The following is a 17,165-nucleotide window of genomic DNA, read 5'->3' as shown; positions in this document are numbered from 1 at the left end:
AATCTATACATCCAAATAAACACAAACACGCAACACGTCATCAAAGCTGATACTTCAACAAATTACGTATCAAAGTAACAAAAATAAAGTAATAAAATTTAATTAGTTAGTTTTGAAGATACTGGCTGTAGAGATTTCTGCGTTCTCTTCAGTATAATCAAACTAAATGGCACTTGCCTCGTGATGCTCAAAGCACCAAAAGAAAACCTTTGAAAAACTACATGTCAACGTCTCTTTCCAGGAATCATGACCTGTTACGTAAGATAATCCCCAGATCTTGTTATGAAGGAATTATTTTCTTTCTAGTAGAAAGAAAGCTGTCCAGTAGATTCTACTGTGAAATGAAAATAGTTTCTACTTGAAACTGGTCACAAGGTCTGCGGATTATCTTGAGTAACAGAATCATGTTTTCTGGAAAAGGACATTGCACTTGAGTTTGTCAAATGTATTTATTTATTTTTTTTGGTGCTTCAAGCATCACAAGCCAGGTGTCATTTTAGTCCTGTTACACTGGAGAGACAGCAGAGACCTCTAAGGCTGATATCACCAAAACTTTGAAACTCAAACCAAAACAATCTAGATGGATAAATAGCACTAGGTAAGAGGAAAAATATGTAGTTTTGATTTTGGGGAGGACTGACCTATACCATGTGAGCAAGTGTCCTTCCACTCTTTATTAAGTGGTATATGAAATAACTTTAGAGGTTGAATAGAATTTGTTAAAAAATCTTTTTAAACATCTTGTAATAGTTTGGTATTCTCGCTGTTTCCAATCTCACAAGTTTCCCATTGTCATGCACAATATTATTTATGAATCAAATACCACGATCAAATATATTTCTCTAAAACCACTTACTTCCTTTTCATTAACACGTTAGAAATGAACCACATGACCTTGCAGAGTCTCTACTTCTTTTCCCTCCCACCATCATTTTGTCTTTCATCCCAAACCTCCCTCCCCGTTTCTTTGATTCTTCCTACCGTCTCCGTTCTTGAAGATGATTCCCAGGGTGTCTCCCCCCAGCAGCTTGTTGTTGTAAACAATCCAGAGCGGCTTCATCTTAGAGTCCATGTACCGACACTTCTCCACACTGACAGGAGAACAAGAAAGACAGAAAAAGGGAATGAGGCATTGTGAAACAGAGGAGAAAAACCTGTGATGAGAATAGCAGTGTCTTACTTGATGCCAGACAGCAGGACATTGGGGTTTAGCGGCGAGTGTAGGTCTGACAGAGTCTCTGAGTAGCCACTCTGCCTCAGACAAGTCATCATGGCTTCCTTGGTCAACATTGCCTCCTTGGTCTTACTTCGAGCGTTCTTGATGGTCCCCAGCTTAATGAGTTCATTCACCGACTTTAGCTTACTCAGGGCTTCCACCTGGTACAGTCAAAAGACAGAACATGTCAAAGAACAATTGTAGATGTTGCAAGAATATTTTTCTGAATATGACTGAAACAAGCCAACAAACCCCGACGAATCATGCTATTAGAGGTGTCAAGGGAAACAATGCTTTGGTACCAAGTCCTGTTGGTTTTTTTCTTTTACTGTGGTACTGAATTGGGCATCAGGAATCGTGGAATTTCTCTGACATTGGTATTGACTACTAAAATTGGTAGTGTCACATCCCTATGACTCATTCTCCTTAAACAGACTATGTCAGCATTGTGATTCTCAGCCAGGGTGTGTGCTCTCCCAAACAGGAAAGTGTCCAGATAAACGACTGTGCTGATGAGGAAGTAGGAGGAAGCGTCCACAGGAGTGACTGTCAGAATCAACGCTGCAGAGGGCAAAGGTTAGAGGGCAGGAGGGTGATGTGGTTGTCACTGTGATGGGCTAAAAATACCATAAAGCTAGTTCTTCCAGAGTCAACAACAGACTACAGCTGTCCTGGATCTTGAGAAAAGACTGGTAAAGTAAAAATATGAAGTAAAGCTGTGGAACTGAGGAACGGGGGACTAAATCTCTAGTGGCAAAAACTAAAAGGAAACAAAGTATGAAAACGTGTGTGTGCATGAGACAAGAAATAAAAGAAGAGATTGAGAGATTGTGTGTGTGTGTCCTTACCTGTTTCTTTAGAACCTCAATATGAGGGATGCAGGCTCTACAGTAGGCTTCCAGGATGAGGGCAAACTGGACTGAAACAGCTGGCATGTGGATCTCTGACCTGTAGAGAGCAGCAGTGCAGCCACAGTCAGGAGAAACTCCTCATGATTCAAACTATTTTCGACAGCATTTCTTTCCTTTTCTTTCCAATGTGCAACACAAGTGCATATGTACACACAGACACTCGTGTTTGTGTACACACCGTAGGTGCCAGAAGAGGAAGTGTCCTATCTTGCGGTTCCCCTGAGCACGCTCCAGCAGGAAATGGGTGAGGGCACAGTCATAGTAGGGCTCATAACGCAACACCTGCACCAACTGTAGCAAGTACTGCGAAAGCTCTTCATTGCTAGTGAGAGGAAAGACGAGGAAGAAACAGAGAGAGAAGCATGAGAGAGGGTCCTCTGAAGGGATGCTTTCTAGCTTTTACCCTTCTTTCGTTTTTAAATTTGAGACAGATTTCAAATGATTATGTGCCTGTTTCTCTCTTTGGAAAAAGAGACAACACACAGCACTATCATCTGATATCTAATTAAATCATGGTTAACCTTAAGTTGTTGCATAAAACTTTTTAACTAACTTAAAAACAATTAAATTTAAACTTTTCTTTAAATTTCAATTTAGTTTTTACTCAAGCCTCAGATTAAATTTTGCTAAATTAATAGCCAACTATTTTGAAATTTGATTAAACTGCTTAAGTACATTTTTTAAGAATGGTCAAAATTCTCAGACTTCAGCCTTTTAAATGTCAATATTTTTTAGGTTTCTTTACTCTTCTGTGGCAGTAAACTGAATATGTTTGGGTTGAAAGTAAAACAAGACACTAGAGCAGACCTGGGCATTGTACGGCCCGCGGGCTGGATCTCGCCCACATGATGGTTCTGTCTGGCTCGCGAGGTTGAAGACAAACCACACCATTTTACCTAAGAGGCTAAAGAGATGAATGAAATGATCTAAATTGGCTTTTATTTTGAAATGCTTCTGTGCGCTTCCTCCTGTCACAGTTGACTGACGCGAGTGATGTTTGCAGTCGCTGCCTCTTCTGCTGAGGTGACTGAGACACGTCCACGGCAGGTTGAGCGGATGGGGATTTTCATTTTGTTCGTGGAACGCAGTTGATGGAGGAAAACACTGGAGTCACCAAATGAGCACTAAAAAGCGTGAGGTTGATGCCGACTGTAGAGTGTCTAATAAATCATGGACTGTTAAGTATATTTTTCATGGAGGTCGGCAATAAGGCTGTGTGCTTAGTTTGCAACGAACATGTTGCTGTGTAGAAAACAGTATTATTTGTTGTCAAGATTTTTGTGTTTTTTGGCAAAAGTACTCCTGTTCTCATAAATTGGAAAAAGTAATGTACACATGTTTTTATTGGTCAGGACAGGAGATATTTTACTGTTTTGGATTTTTCCCATCAGGTTTGTTTTTTTGCTCAACAGTTCTTGTCAAAGATGCAAACAGGAGTTCATGATGAGTTGTGTCCAAGCATCACATGTTTGTTCTGTGTGTACAAAACAGTATTATTTTGTCATGATATTTGTTTTTGGCACTGAGAATCCACAGCGGATTATTAAAAAACAAACTAATGTTCTCATCTGAAAATAGTAATTTGTGCATTTTTTTGAGTATATTTTATATCTGGCTGTTATGCAGCTAACAGTTCTTGTCAAAGATAAAACAGGTATACAGGATGGGTTGTATCATCCCTGGTGTGCTGCTTTAGATTACCTGTACAGTATTTTCAAAGGCTCCTGTATAATTTAATGTTCTTAATAAGATGCTATTTGGAATGATTTTCAATATAATAAATGCTGAAGACTAAGTGTACAGTATGTTTTCTATATTTAATCTTAGCGATAAAATTGAGGTACAGTGTGACAAAAATTTGTGCGGCCCCTGGCAACAATCAGGGTTTCTCATGTGGCCCCCTAGGAAAAATAGTTGCCCACCCTTGCACTATGTCATCTTACTCTTTGGGAAACACTGATTGTCATTTTTCACCATTGTCTGACATTTAACAAACAACTATTAATTGAGAAAATAACTGACAGATTAATTGACGATGAAAATATTTGTTAGTTGCAATCCAAATGTTTTTATTTATTTTAATTTGGATAAGGAAGCACCTCCTTTGATTTAACTCTCACAATAAATTTGGATTTGCTAAACTGAGATTAGTTTTTAACGGTGCAAGAGAATTCAGCTCAATTTTAAATCCGGATTTACTCATTTTAAACCTAGTTTAGAGCTAATTTTAGATTTAATTTATTTTTTGTTAGTGTATCTAAGTCATAGTCTTATAATGAAATAAGACAGAGCAGGGGGGTTGGGCCAAAGTGTGCTCGACTGCAGTGGATGATGGTTGAAAGCTTGAATACCAGACAAAGAAAAAACAGAGGTCACTGTACTATATAAAACTGTGTGTGTGGGTGGATGCATATATTTACCTCATATCGCGCAGACAGCGCACAGCATATTCTCTGACATACTGGTCAGGGTAGTTGAAGTCTAGAAGCTCAAGAGCATCTCTGGGAGACAGTTTGGGCCAGATCTGAAGCAGTGCCTGGAGCTGAAACGCGAACACAGATGTTTCATCAGTTAGATACATGCAGTATGGGGTACTTGTGTAGCTTAGTGAATGTGTAACATTTATTATAAAGGTTTGCTTAGCTTGTGATCACCCACACAGTTTATTTTCTATTAAGCACAATTGTAATCATGATTTTCTTTTCTGTAAATACATTTTATTTGTTTAGGTGGGAAATAAACACGTCAGATGGCCCACTATAGTACACCAAGGCCTCGCTCCCGAGTAAACTGACAGATTTTTGTTTCAGGCATGCTGTGATTGACAGTCTCCACTTCTCAAACAACACTGGCTGCAGGTTACAGCAGTGTCTCTCCACAAGTAACATGCAGGTATAATGTATTCACACATTCAGAATTTGATTTCAGAGGGCATATTAATTTCATTTCATGAAAATCCATTTTGACCTAAAATAATATTTAAAATATTTTTCATTCTAAGGCTGATTTAGCAGCTAATCCACATAAGCGCTCGCTCACACACTGTCTCTGATGTGACTAAGTGTGCATCACATCACGTCAAAATTACTAGAAAAAGACACCTCTCACTGCAAAACCTGTTTTCTGTGTGACTGGGGCCAGACTCTTTAGTGATAATTCGATCTTCAAGTGCTTAAAATAAACCCTCCCACAGTATATTGTGAAGCGTCGTTCTGGCAACACTACACCCAAGAACAAAACTGATTTGTTCTCAAACATAGATAATATCATGTTAATATCGACCAAAATAATAACACCGTCATCTTTGCCAAATGTGGAATGGAACACAGAATTATGTACAAGAGACATTTTACCATTTTTGCCTTTTAAAATTAGTAGATTAAATGCAAATCAAATCATGACTGATTAGTTTAAAGGAATCACATGGAGAAGAGTGACTGTACTATAAAACTCACAAGCACTGTCCTCATACAGATCACATCCAAAGTACACAGTTATGAACAAATGCTTTTTTTAAGTTTGTAACAATGTTAAAAACTAAGAAACTACTTTTACTTTCATTAGTCTATAGTGTCAGGAAATTGTAGGTTGAAAACAGTGGATATGCTGGCTAACCTGGGCCATGTCCTCATGTTTGCTCCACTTGACGGAGAGTAGCAGCTTGGGAAGCGACTGAGGGAAGTTCTCTCTACAGTCGTAGCGTAGTGTCCAGATCAAATCCTTCTCGTTTTCACACAGCTGAGAGAGGGCATCGCGCTCCATGATCTCCTTCAGCTCTATATGGAACTTCTTACCCCCCCGACCCTGAGAGAAACGACGAGGAAGGCAGAGTGGTTGGTTGGGTTTGGGAAGTTTTAGAAGATGTGGAGGAGAGAGAGGATGAGAGGATGATGTAGAACTGAAAGAGGAGCCCAGATGTGAGAAGAAATGTGAGGATGAGGAGCAGCAGTGACTGCAAAAAACCACAAGATGGCAGGAGCGTATCGAAGTATCCAGCAAGTTCCCATAACCTGCCTTGAATGTAGTTCATTACAATCCACACACCAAGGACCAACATTTAATTGTTTCTGCTTAAAACAAGTTATTTGCTGTCTAATCAAAAGGGGCATATGCACTTTAAACAGCCAATATAAATACAAACTGAGTAATCACATGCTAAAACCTTGATTACAGAAGACTAATATCTGAGGAACTGTGCGGATTTGTAAACTGACTGAAACAAATCCTAATACAACAAAAAATAAACACTAAGTTGTAGTGTAGTAGGTGCTAATCCATAGTTTCACACACACACACACACACACACACACACACACACACACACACACACACACACACACACAGACCTCATGTTAAAGGTGTGTGTTCAGGCTTGCCCTCTACATAACACAGGATTACGCAACTGGCTGCAACACACCCATGAGTGGGGTTTTAGTCGAGGGGCGGTGAGACAGGAAAACATAGAAGTAATCTGATTAGAGTCTCTAGTTTTGAAGAGGATTGAAATATTTCTGCTGTTACACCCTGCCAAAGTGATAACAATGGGTTTCCAAGGAAACTAGCAGTACTTGTAGTGTGTGTGCATGTCTGCCAAGAGTGTATGCGAGACAAAATGATGCAGAGTGCCTATTCGTTACAGGCCGGCTTGAAACAAATATGTCACTTTATTTTCATCTGCTCTACCCTTGTATGTATTCTAAAAGCATGCCAATGCTCAGACACGTTCACAGCCATCTCTCACTGTACATCAACTCACCATGGGGACACAGTCACTTGCTCCGGCGATCTCTGCAGCTTTTTCCAGTATCTGCAAAAAAAGTAAATGAGCACAGTATGAGTGAACACACACATTCTGATACAGTGTATTAAGTAGGCTGGGCACGTCCTAATCCTCTCGTGCTAACAGCCACCACTTCATCATAAACACTTGGTACCATTATGAAGAGCTCTAAGCCAGGGCAATGATAAATTCAACTGCAGTCGAGGCTTTAAAAAAGGCTGCAGGTCTCATCCAGTAGTCTAAGTCGAGATATAGTCTGAGTATAATACAATCATGGCAGCATGTTTGTGTGCGAGAAATTATTTGTCCATTTGTGTTGCAGATTTAAGCTTATTGATGTATCAAGATACTGGCACACAGGTATGTCTCTGTGAGTGGGACTGAGTATAATGACTGACGGCAGTCTGACCTTGTCGAAGGGAGGGAAGATGATGGAGTGTGACGAGTACTCTGGGAAGTGGATGTGCAGTGCTGTAGCGTTCTCAGTGTATGGGTTGGTCTGAACGGTTCCTATGGGGTTCAGCATCTCTTCAAGTTCATCTGTGTAAGATGTACAAAGACAGACATGAAATAACTGCATTTACTGCATCACTGGGAAAGTAGCTCATTTAGCCCATTTCACTGCATTAGCAGATATTAGGTAAGCATGACAGTGTTTGTGCCAAGGAACCTGAAACAGAGGGAAGGTCATTACATCACTGGTGCCACATTTGAAAGCTCTCTGCACAGTTAGCATTGTGGTGAACCACACCTGTCATCCCTCTGCTCTCAATTTCACCAGTTATTAGTCTGTATTAATAACCTAATCAGTATTTTGGTGTGTTACTATCAGGCCCATACAGAATCAGTGTGTGATAGGCAATATTTATTTAAGATAACAAAGGTTGTTTTTGTGCAAAATAAGCATACTGTCTATTGAAACAACCTAATATTACCACAAGCAGGGATGAAAAAAATGTCTAGTAGATTTTTTTCTAGAACCTATAAAAAGTTATTTTTTTCCCCATCACCAACAGTTCAAAACAAAGTGTGAACATTTGTTGTTACACTCAACCAGCACAAAATGTAGGACATGTGGCGTCTAAAATACAAGGGTTAGTGTGGACCAGAGAGAGACAGAGAGAGAACAAATTAGTTTGTGAAACTATTAACCATTCATTCAGCAATTCACCAGCAATTATCACTTCAACACATATACAAGAAATACTTGAACTGGTAAGGTGCTAGATAACATCTTAAGTGCTACAAGCAGCATTTTTTAAAAAACATTGTGGAGAATCTGTGTCAAATCAGTGGAAATGATGGAATTCTGTGGTGCAGATTGTGTTTTCAAGGTACATTTTGTTTGATTTGTATGTTCATTCAATTAATTATTTGTATGAAAGTTGTATTAATATTATGCTAGAATTACAATGGACTGTCGCTTCTTATGCATGTGTATGTATGTACGTTCCTTTAGATGTGGTTAGAAGTTTATAAAAGTTTCTGATAGCCACGAAATATACAGTATTCCTGTTGTTTTATATAAAACACAGGTGGCTTTAGTGCGCTTGTCCATGTATCTTTCATAGGCCTCAATAGAACCGGCACAAAGCAGAGTATAGAGTGTTGATGTAATGATGATGTAATGACTCTTCCTTCTTTTTTTGCTTCCTTGGTTTGTGCATTTGTATACCAGGAAAGGAAGACCAGCAGTGCAGGATGATGTCTCCGGTCTTCAGCTGGCCTTTGTAGTCAAACACCATGGTGTTGACCCAAGCAATGGGGTAGTGCTGGATCACACAGAGAGAAAAATAGTGAAATTATTTATATTTAACAATGTAAATATATTCAGCCATTATTGCAGACAGTGTAGGTTTGCGTACAAGCCTGTTTCTTACCACTTTCCCTGCTTTGCGGATGGTCTGGTACTTGTTTATGTGAGCATTTTTGGTGGACTTCTGCTTTTTGACTTTATCCATGACGGCGTAGATGGCAAAGCAGAGGCGGGTCATGCGCGGCAGGTCACATACAGAGATGTCAAACTCCAGCGTGCTGTCCTTCCACGTGTGGTCTGAGCGTCCACTGCTCTCGCTGCTGACTGCCGGCTTGCACAGCAGCTCTGTGCCGTGGAAGAGCCCCGCCCTAACCTGGACCTGGGTGGGTGGGAGGGGTTGGCATGAAGAGGGGTAACAAGGATAGAGATATTGTGTCATACTTTTGTTAAAATTGATATTTCTTTTCACAACAGCCTGCTTCAACTTTCTCATATAGAAACCTCTAACAGGAAATAAGTTTGGGTCTATGATTAAAGGATAAGTCTGATGTTTTTCATTTCAAAAAAGCTGGGAACTGTAGTTTTTAGCAAACATTACTCATACAGCAGCAAATACTGCCCTTGTTGCGGACTATTAATCCACATTTGCTGCTCTAATTAATATTTCTGGCAGCAGAACAGTGTTTGTGGGATAGACTCAAAATAAACAAGTGTGTGTGTTCATGGTAATGAAGGAACATGTCAGCCAGCGTGACTCACTGAGGTGTTTTTAGTAGTTTTTAGAGAACAATGGAGCTCAAAGGCGCAAAGGAATAAGATACCGTATATCAGGCTTTGGCAGACACAGACGATATTTGTTGGTGGGATCAAATCATTGTTGGTTTTGATGTTCTCATGGGATTTCTTGACAATACAAAAAAATGAATATCCCCAAGCATGTACTTTAACTCCAGCTTGCTTTGTTACACAGCCTCATTAAAACAAAAGAGTGATTTGTGATGGTATGGGGGTGCATTAGTGCCCATGGCATAGTTAACTTGCACATCTCCGAAGGCCTTATAATCCTGAAAGGTACATACAATACAATTTGGAGCTACATACGATGCCATCCAGACGTTTTCAGAGAGGTTTTTTGCTCATTTCAGCAAGACACATTCTGCATGTGTGGCTTAATAGTAGAAGAGTGAAGCTACTAGACTGGTCTTCTTGCAGTCCAGACCTGCTTTCTATTAAAAATGTGTGGTGCATAATGAAGCAAAAAATTGCCAACAAAGACCTCAGACTGAGGACCTTAAGTTGTACATCAAGCAAGAATAAGAAAGAAATTCACTTTCAAAAAATCCATATCTGTGTTGTCAGTTCACAAATGCCTGCTGAGTGTTGTTAAAAGAAAAGGCGATGCATCACAGCGGCATTAAATTTAGAATGAGGATATATTTACACAAAACAATTTAGTTTATTAGTTTGAACATTAAATATCTTGTCTTTGTATTGTATTCAATTGAATATAGGTCCAATAGGACTTGCAAATTATTGCATTCTGTTTTATTTACTTACACAACATCCATACTATTTTGGAATTGGGGTTGTATTTCATAGTGGCTTTACAGTCAAGCTAAACCTGTCATTAAAAACCTTTCATCACATCTTCTGTGTCTGTTCTGCACTATGCATTTGGTGTTTTTTTTCTCGTCGCCCAAAGTTGAAAAATGTTCAACAAGGATGCACTTCGCATTGTTACTTTTTATTCAGTTTTCCAATCACATCAGAGGAGGAGCAGCACAAATAGGCTACCACAACGTGTGTCCTGCTTGTACTCCTTGAACCAGGCTCTGAACTTCAGCTCTTGAACCAAATAATGGTACTCAATGAGAAAATCTCAAGAACCCACAAAGAGTGGTGGGTCTGTCCTCTCTCCCTACATGCTTCTGCCTTCCCCTCATCCAGAGCAATCACCAGAGCAAGTTGGCTACTCTAACTTGTGCCGATGTGCGTTTTCAGCTGGGTAAAAATACTTTAGTGGTCACAGAGCCTTACTACTGTAAATGTGAAACTGTGTGGGAGAGATGGCACCACTGTACATGCAGACTTTGTGTGTGCAGTGCGATATTAACAGGAATATACATCAATGTTTTATGGATGTGGACAAACAAGAGTTTACCTTGGCAGTCTCCTCCGCATTCACCTTGCTGCCTTTCGCTAGGACTATCTTAAAAGGGCTAGACACGTCCCACACGCACGTCTGTACTTGCTGCAGAGGGAAAGTGAGAGGAGAAAGACAGACTTGCAATGAGTGAGTGTTATTAGCATAATGTACTGTAAAAATATGTACTCCTACATGCTGCTTCTTCACACCCACCAGTTCCCTGCACACACACACACACACGCACACACACACAGATAAAAAAAACACAAACAATGTGGGAGGTCAGGCAGGTCATTCTGATGTCAAGCCAAGTGGATTTGCGAGGGTCAGCAGTCAGCAGGAAAAACAGCATCACATGACACCTAGAGTCTATGAACATGACTAACAAGCACACTTCCTGCTGTTTGCTGCCTCTGTGTTTGTGTGTGGATGTGTTTTGATGTGTTAAAATGTTTGTGTGAGTGTGATGGTGTGTGTAATTTGCTTCTTGTCAGATAAGAGACTATATTTGTGTCTGTCTCTGCTATTACAAGAAACAAGACCTGTGTACTATAGCATCACAAAAAAAACACTGTATCCCTCTGTTTTCTTGCTTTGTTTTGACCATTTATCAGTCATGTTTCCTACTACACAACACTGTGATGGTAAACTGTTTACAGTCTGACATGAATCTCTGTCTGCTTCTGTGTTTGTTTGCTTCCTTCAGTATCCTTTCATTACATTTGCTATAATTTATTTGTAAAGCACATTTGCAAAACACATTTACAAAACACTAAATAAAATGACAGCATCAGAAATACATCATCAGATTAAGTTAACATAGCCAAAACAATCACAAGAATCACAGAAAAGATGCTTTAAAAGTGGGTGATTTTATAAAAACAGAACAGACTTCGAGGCTCTGGTCTCCTCCAGCAATTCATACCGTGGTCTGGAAATGATAAGCAGAGGCTCTTTCATCTTTGTGTCTAAACATAGATCTTGGAAGAAAACCATCAGAGGAAACTGATCAGAAGCTCAGAAACAGAGGGCAACAGAAAGCTGGAGATGTAACGTGAGCAAGGCCCATCCTGTCTTTACCAGTTATCATCAAATCAATTAAAATCAGATCAATAGGTCATCACCGCAGGGATAGCAGAACTGGTAAAATGTGATCTTGTTACCACTGGTATATAAATTTTGAGCGAACAGACATATTCTTCAGTAAAAGCATAGTGTTTCAGTCTCGTCAGGAGGTGATGAAGGTTTGAATAATTGAATGATAATTCTAACAGATGTGGAGAGACAAAGATGTAATCTGAAATGGGGATGCACTAATTTATTGACCAAACATTGGTATCGGCCAATATTCACCTTGTTGACTGCAACTGGCCTCAAATCAGGTGCATCAATCAATTTTGTGCTCATTAGATGTTGTGTTGGTTATTTGCGATCAGATGGGGACAACAGTAGCTAGTATTACCAGCTGGTTGCTGCTGGTTGGACACAACTCTGGTATGATGTAAGAGCACAGTGGGTACTGTAGTTCTTGGAATGAAGATTTCTTTGTTTCCGTGGCACTAAAGGGGGGAATAAACAGCACAAAAACAAAACAACAACTGGCTATTGGCCAAATTGTTATTTTAAACATCTATTTTGACCAAGAATTTCGTGGCTGGTGCATCCCTAGTCTGAAATATGATGGAGCAAGAGGTTCCAGAAAGGGAAAGTAAACCAAGTTTAGAGCCAAGTTTTGAACCATCATGATGGTGGATTAATGGTTATGCCAAAAGTACTAAAGGCTCTCACTCTCTCAATTACGGTTGGGCAACTGGACAAATTTTTGGGGTGATATTTGTCATTTTATTTGCTAATAAAATGATCTGCAGAGTGACAGCTGCTACTCCACGCCACACTGTCATCCATCGGCACAGTACACACCCACTCGCCAGACCATGAGTGCGCTAAGCTGGGTGAGAAGTGAGAAATAAACAGCTTGCAGAATGAGACTCTCTACACTAGTTTCACACGGTGAATTAAGGACTTAATTCAACCAAACCAGAGTTGGTAATTGCTGGAAGAGTGGGCAGACTAACAAAGATGGTTTTGGTGAGTTTTACATGTTGTTCTGTCAAGTCTGAATGAAGTTAATTTTCCAAGGATTTAACGAGCCAGTTAAGCTCGTCCTAGTTTGGTAAAAGAGACACTTTGTAAGTTTATTTTGACCTAGTGAATGTAGACAGCATGCATAACATAGTGAATTCGAAGTGTGCACACATCTCCCAGCTGAGACCAGAGAGAATGGGAGGCGGGGACGAAGATATTGCCAATCGCCGATTGACGGCCTGACGATGTTAGTGTGGAAAATTTTTAACATGTCGCCCAACTCTACTCTCAATCTTTCATGACTCTCTCTGTAACTGTCACATACAGACTAAAAACAACAAAAGAATCCTAAATAAAAAAGTACAAAAAATTCTTTGCCACTGTCAGTCTCATTTACCACATTTTACAGTACACGTCAACTGATCATAAATCAAGATACACAATGATTGTGACACTTTGTAATTTCTTGTCCAGTGAGTGTGCACATACTCATCAAAAAACATGGAAGTGTGGTAAAACTGGTGGCTGTTTTTACTGTAAACTAAAGAAGTTTAGTCTTATGCTGGGAACAGTAAGAACGAGTTATGCTCTTATGATTATATGTGATACATATAATGTGGTTTCATATGATGATTGACAGCAGTTATATTTATAGACTTTCCAAAGCACAAATCACTGGGCATCACCAGTCAGCAGGGCATCAGGCAATTACAGAACGGCAGGAGACTCGCTAACAAAGGCCAATTAAATTCAACCTGACATTTAAAATGTGGATGCACACATCGAGGAGTGATGTCACTGTGCACCTGGCAGCAGCAGCAGCAGCAGCAGCAGCACGGAGCAGGAGATGTTTTCTGACAACGTGGCGAATGCTGGCAGGGCAGTGCAGACTTGCTCCGACACACTCAGAACACTACCTCATAAAAGACAGGTGGCAGCTGCCAGGTACATGTTTACTCAGTAAACCTCCACACCTGCCTCGCTCAGTGCAGGTGAATCACTCAAACTGTGGATCTTTTACTATTCTGATGAAGCAAGAACACTATTCGGGAAACACTGGCGGATATTAAGTGGTTGTTATCTAGAGTACATGGGAACATCACACCCTCAGTTTTAGTCCTGGTCATGCCAAATAATCACTGATCAAATTTGCACGCAAAAGTTACATACGTCAGTGGCTGACAATAAATTCAGCCACATTAATTATTAAAATAATTCCAACAAGACAAGACATACAGTTTTTGGAGCAACAGACGTTGTCATCTAGACAACATCTTTTTCAAGGACGTTCTTGCACATTTCAGCAAGATGATGTCAAGACACACACTGCACGTGTCACAAGAGTGTGACATTATAGTAACATAAAGCTTTGGAGGAGGAAAAAAAACACATTCGGTACTGCTAGATATACTCAGAATAAGTAGAGATTTTTTAAAATAACAATTAATCAATTATTTGATTGTTAATGTTACCAACGATCAATTAAGGAAAGTCGTACAATTTGCGACACTAGTTTCCACAGACCAAACTCACTTCAAAATGACAGAACACCACCTCAGAGTTTTAATCAGACATTCTGATGTTGAATTACAAAACTGAAGCCCTAAAATATAATATTTTCCCTTTAAATCCACATTGATATTAAAGGAAAACTACTTCTTTCCACAGACATTTCACTTCACAATGGCAGTACACCACGTTAGAGTGTCACTCAGACAATATCAGGACATTCTGATGTTTTTAAAATGAATGCTCTCTAAAATATCATAAATGACCTGTTTTCCCTCTAAATTCAGGTTGATACTCAAGTGAGAAGTAGATTCATTCACAGAGCCACACACGTTACTGGACTTACCGTGGGCACTCTTCTCTTGGGAGGTAGTGGTAAAGGTGGGTTGGAGGACTTGCGGCTAATCACAGCTCCGATGGCAGAGATTTCCTTGTCAAACATGGCCTTGATGGTGCTGATGTGGACCAGGGTGAGGTGTGGAGACTCCTTGGCTTGCATACATGTGCGGATGTACTGCAAACAAGACCGAACAGGTAAGCTGTTTAACTATGTGCATATCTAAGCCTTTCCTAACCACAGAAAGCTGGAGCCCTTTTTCTCCTGTATGTTAGAGCTGAACTTGCAAAATCATCACTGTATTAGAAATAAAAGTGGAAGTGCTTTTCAGAAAAAAGTCAGATAAAATAATTTAGAGATAAACAAGTCATTACAAGTGAAATTAATGCACAGCTTGTCAGCACACTCAACCACATTAACACACACACAGATGGGAAATCATCCAATTTTGGCATCTCAAGCTAAAAAAAAAAACACACACACAAATAAAAACAAGATAATTACACAAATAATTATATGTATAGCTACTGAGGCTGCAAAATCCTGCCTTAATGCTACGATCTATCCACACAACAATCTTTGTTGAGTTGGACTTGTAACACTATTAAGCCCCTTAAATCCACGGACAAACACACTCAAGTGTTTGGCCTCAAATCGGGAAATTCTTAAATTTCACTGTACCAGCTGGATAGTAAAGGCCTTCTGATTTAAGACATTGTAATGCCACAGAAATTCAGGAGTGTGCAGCTACCCTCTACTTTTGCCATGAGACAAGACATTGTCCAGCAGAAGCAAACAGTGAGAGCATCTTAAGGAGAGAAGTAAGAAATTTGTTATTCAGCTCTCATGTATAAGCAGGAATCTTGGCTCACAAACAACCAGATTTGTCACAATAACTGTTGCCTTTTTTGTATGCTAATGTTAACCCATATAATTTGATTTGCATATCTCTCTGCTTACATCAGTTACTTGCCAGCATGTTAAAATATGCTTTACCTTCTTTGACCCATCCATCACACTGTACTTCCTGCAGGAAATTGTAATTTTGCTGCTTTTTATTCTTGGTGACTTTCTTTCTTATACTCTCTTAATAGTTTTTTCCACTCCATCTGCATTTGAAAACTAGCCAGATGACTAATACATTCACAAGTGTGATTACTGTGCACGAGTTTGAAAACTTATTTTGTAAAAAAAAAAAAAAAGTCTAAAAAAAAGCAAACATAAATGTATGTCACTCCAGAGTGTTTTTTTTTGCTTGATTGAACAGTTGAAAAGCAGTAAGACGTGAACATGCATACTGTAAACACACAATCCACCATTCGCCCTGCTACCGAAAATATTGTTGTTGAGCCATCAGCTGCATGGTTCAATTCATTTTATTTTATACTTAAACATTTTCCCATCAGACCTGACGTCTTTTCCAAAGCCTGTCATAAAAGCCCTTCATAATGACCATCTCTGCTATTTCTGGACATGATATTGACACAAGGTGTGATGCATCTAAATCAGTGACGGACACCTGACCAAGTGACTGTGTAGCCACTGACCTTGTACTGATTCAGCGGGTGGTCTCCATTGAGGAACTCCAGACACTGGCTGACCCTCAGTACATATTGACCCCTCCACGCCTCCTCCTCGGGCCCGTGAGTGGTTAGCCACTTCCTCACGGCCTGCTCCATAAGCTCCACGGGGGTGCAGGATGATGGCACCTTCAGACTGGCTGAGTCCTGCAACACAAGACAGGAAAACAGGGACAGAGAGATTATTTCAAGTGGTTACTACTGTGGTACTCAAAGTTCAAACTGTAGCCGTTGTGAAATAGTAGCTAAGCAGATAAAATATTTAAAAAAAGCATAGGGAAAGAAATGTGAGAATACACAAAACTCCTGCTGAAGGTCTTGCTGCTGGATCATACAAGAAGATGAATGTTAAGATATTAAAACATTATCTCCACCGTTTTGTTGCACAGACATGCAGGACGCAATTGTTTATACACAGAAAAGAGAAAAAGAAAGTGAACAGATAGGGTGTGATATACAATCAATCCCGTAAACAAACTCAGTACCTTTAAATTTGCCAACAGAATAAAATTACGTTGGTATTACCGAGTACAGATTCATGTTAAATCAACCTGTGTCAAGTTTTGGTACTTTTGGTACTTGTGAGCACAGATTTTTTAGCATGCCCCCCTTTCAGAAGCCAAAAAAGGTCTGCACCCTCCAACCCCACAATTTTTATCAATCATTAACAATAATTAGGGGTTGAACTGCAAAAAAAGGATTCAAAAGTATGAATTTTAGTGGAATACAATTTAGCAGGACAGAATCAGTGAAACTCTCCTTCCCCTACATAAACCACATCCATTCAACTTTGTTTCACTCTTTACTTCTCCTCTGCAGCCCCACAGTGACATCACAATGTTCAG

At 39.7% G+C, this 17,165-nt stretch overlaps 1 protein-coding gene across 2 annotated transcripts in view; it reads right to left on the bottom strand.

Moving 5' to 3' along the window:
• Positions 1-17,165, bottom strand: part of pik3cb (phosphatidylinositol-4,5-bisphosphate 3-kinase, catalytic subunit beta) — a 75,977-nt gene that overhangs the window by 10,439 nt on the left and 48,373 nt on the right. For both annotated transcript variants that reach the window (XM_084717047.1, XM_084717046.1), the window contains exons 6-18: positions 16,288-16,467; positions 14,750-14,917; positions 10,825-10,914; positions 8,788-9,042; positions 8,583-8,679; positions 7,317-7,447; positions 6,884-6,934; positions 5,743-5,931; positions 4,548-4,669; positions 2,306-2,449; positions 2,065-2,164; positions 1,181-1,377; positions 982-1,091 (exon numbers count right to left, since the gene is read on the bottom strand). In XM_084717047.1, coding sequence (XP_084573173.1) covers positions 982-1,091; positions 1,181-1,377; positions 2,065-2,164; positions 2,306-2,449; positions 4,548-4,669; positions 5,743-5,931; positions 6,884-6,934; positions 7,317-7,447; positions 8,583-8,679; positions 8,788-9,042; positions 10,825-10,914; positions 14,750-14,917; positions 16,288-16,467 — 1,834 coding nt within the window. The remainder of the gene's footprint in view (positions 1-981; positions 1,092-1,180; positions 1,378-2,064; positions 2,165-2,305; positions 2,450-4,547; positions 4,670-5,742; positions 5,932-6,883; positions 6,935-7,316; positions 7,448-8,582; positions 8,680-8,787; positions 9,043-10,824; positions 10,915-14,749; positions 14,918-16,287; positions 16,468-17,165) is intronic.

Source organism: Lutjanus erythropterus, chromosome 4 (genome assembly GCF_056507025.1).
Source record: "Lutjanus erythropterus isolate fLutEry1 chromosome 4, fLutEry1.hap2, whole genome shotgun sequence".
NCBI lineage: Eukaryota > Metazoa > Chordata > Actinopteri > Lutjaniformes > Lutjanidae > Lutjanus > Lutjanus erythropterus.
Note: the sequence above shows the minus strand (reverse complement) of the source record. Positions and strands in the feature narration are given on the sequence as shown.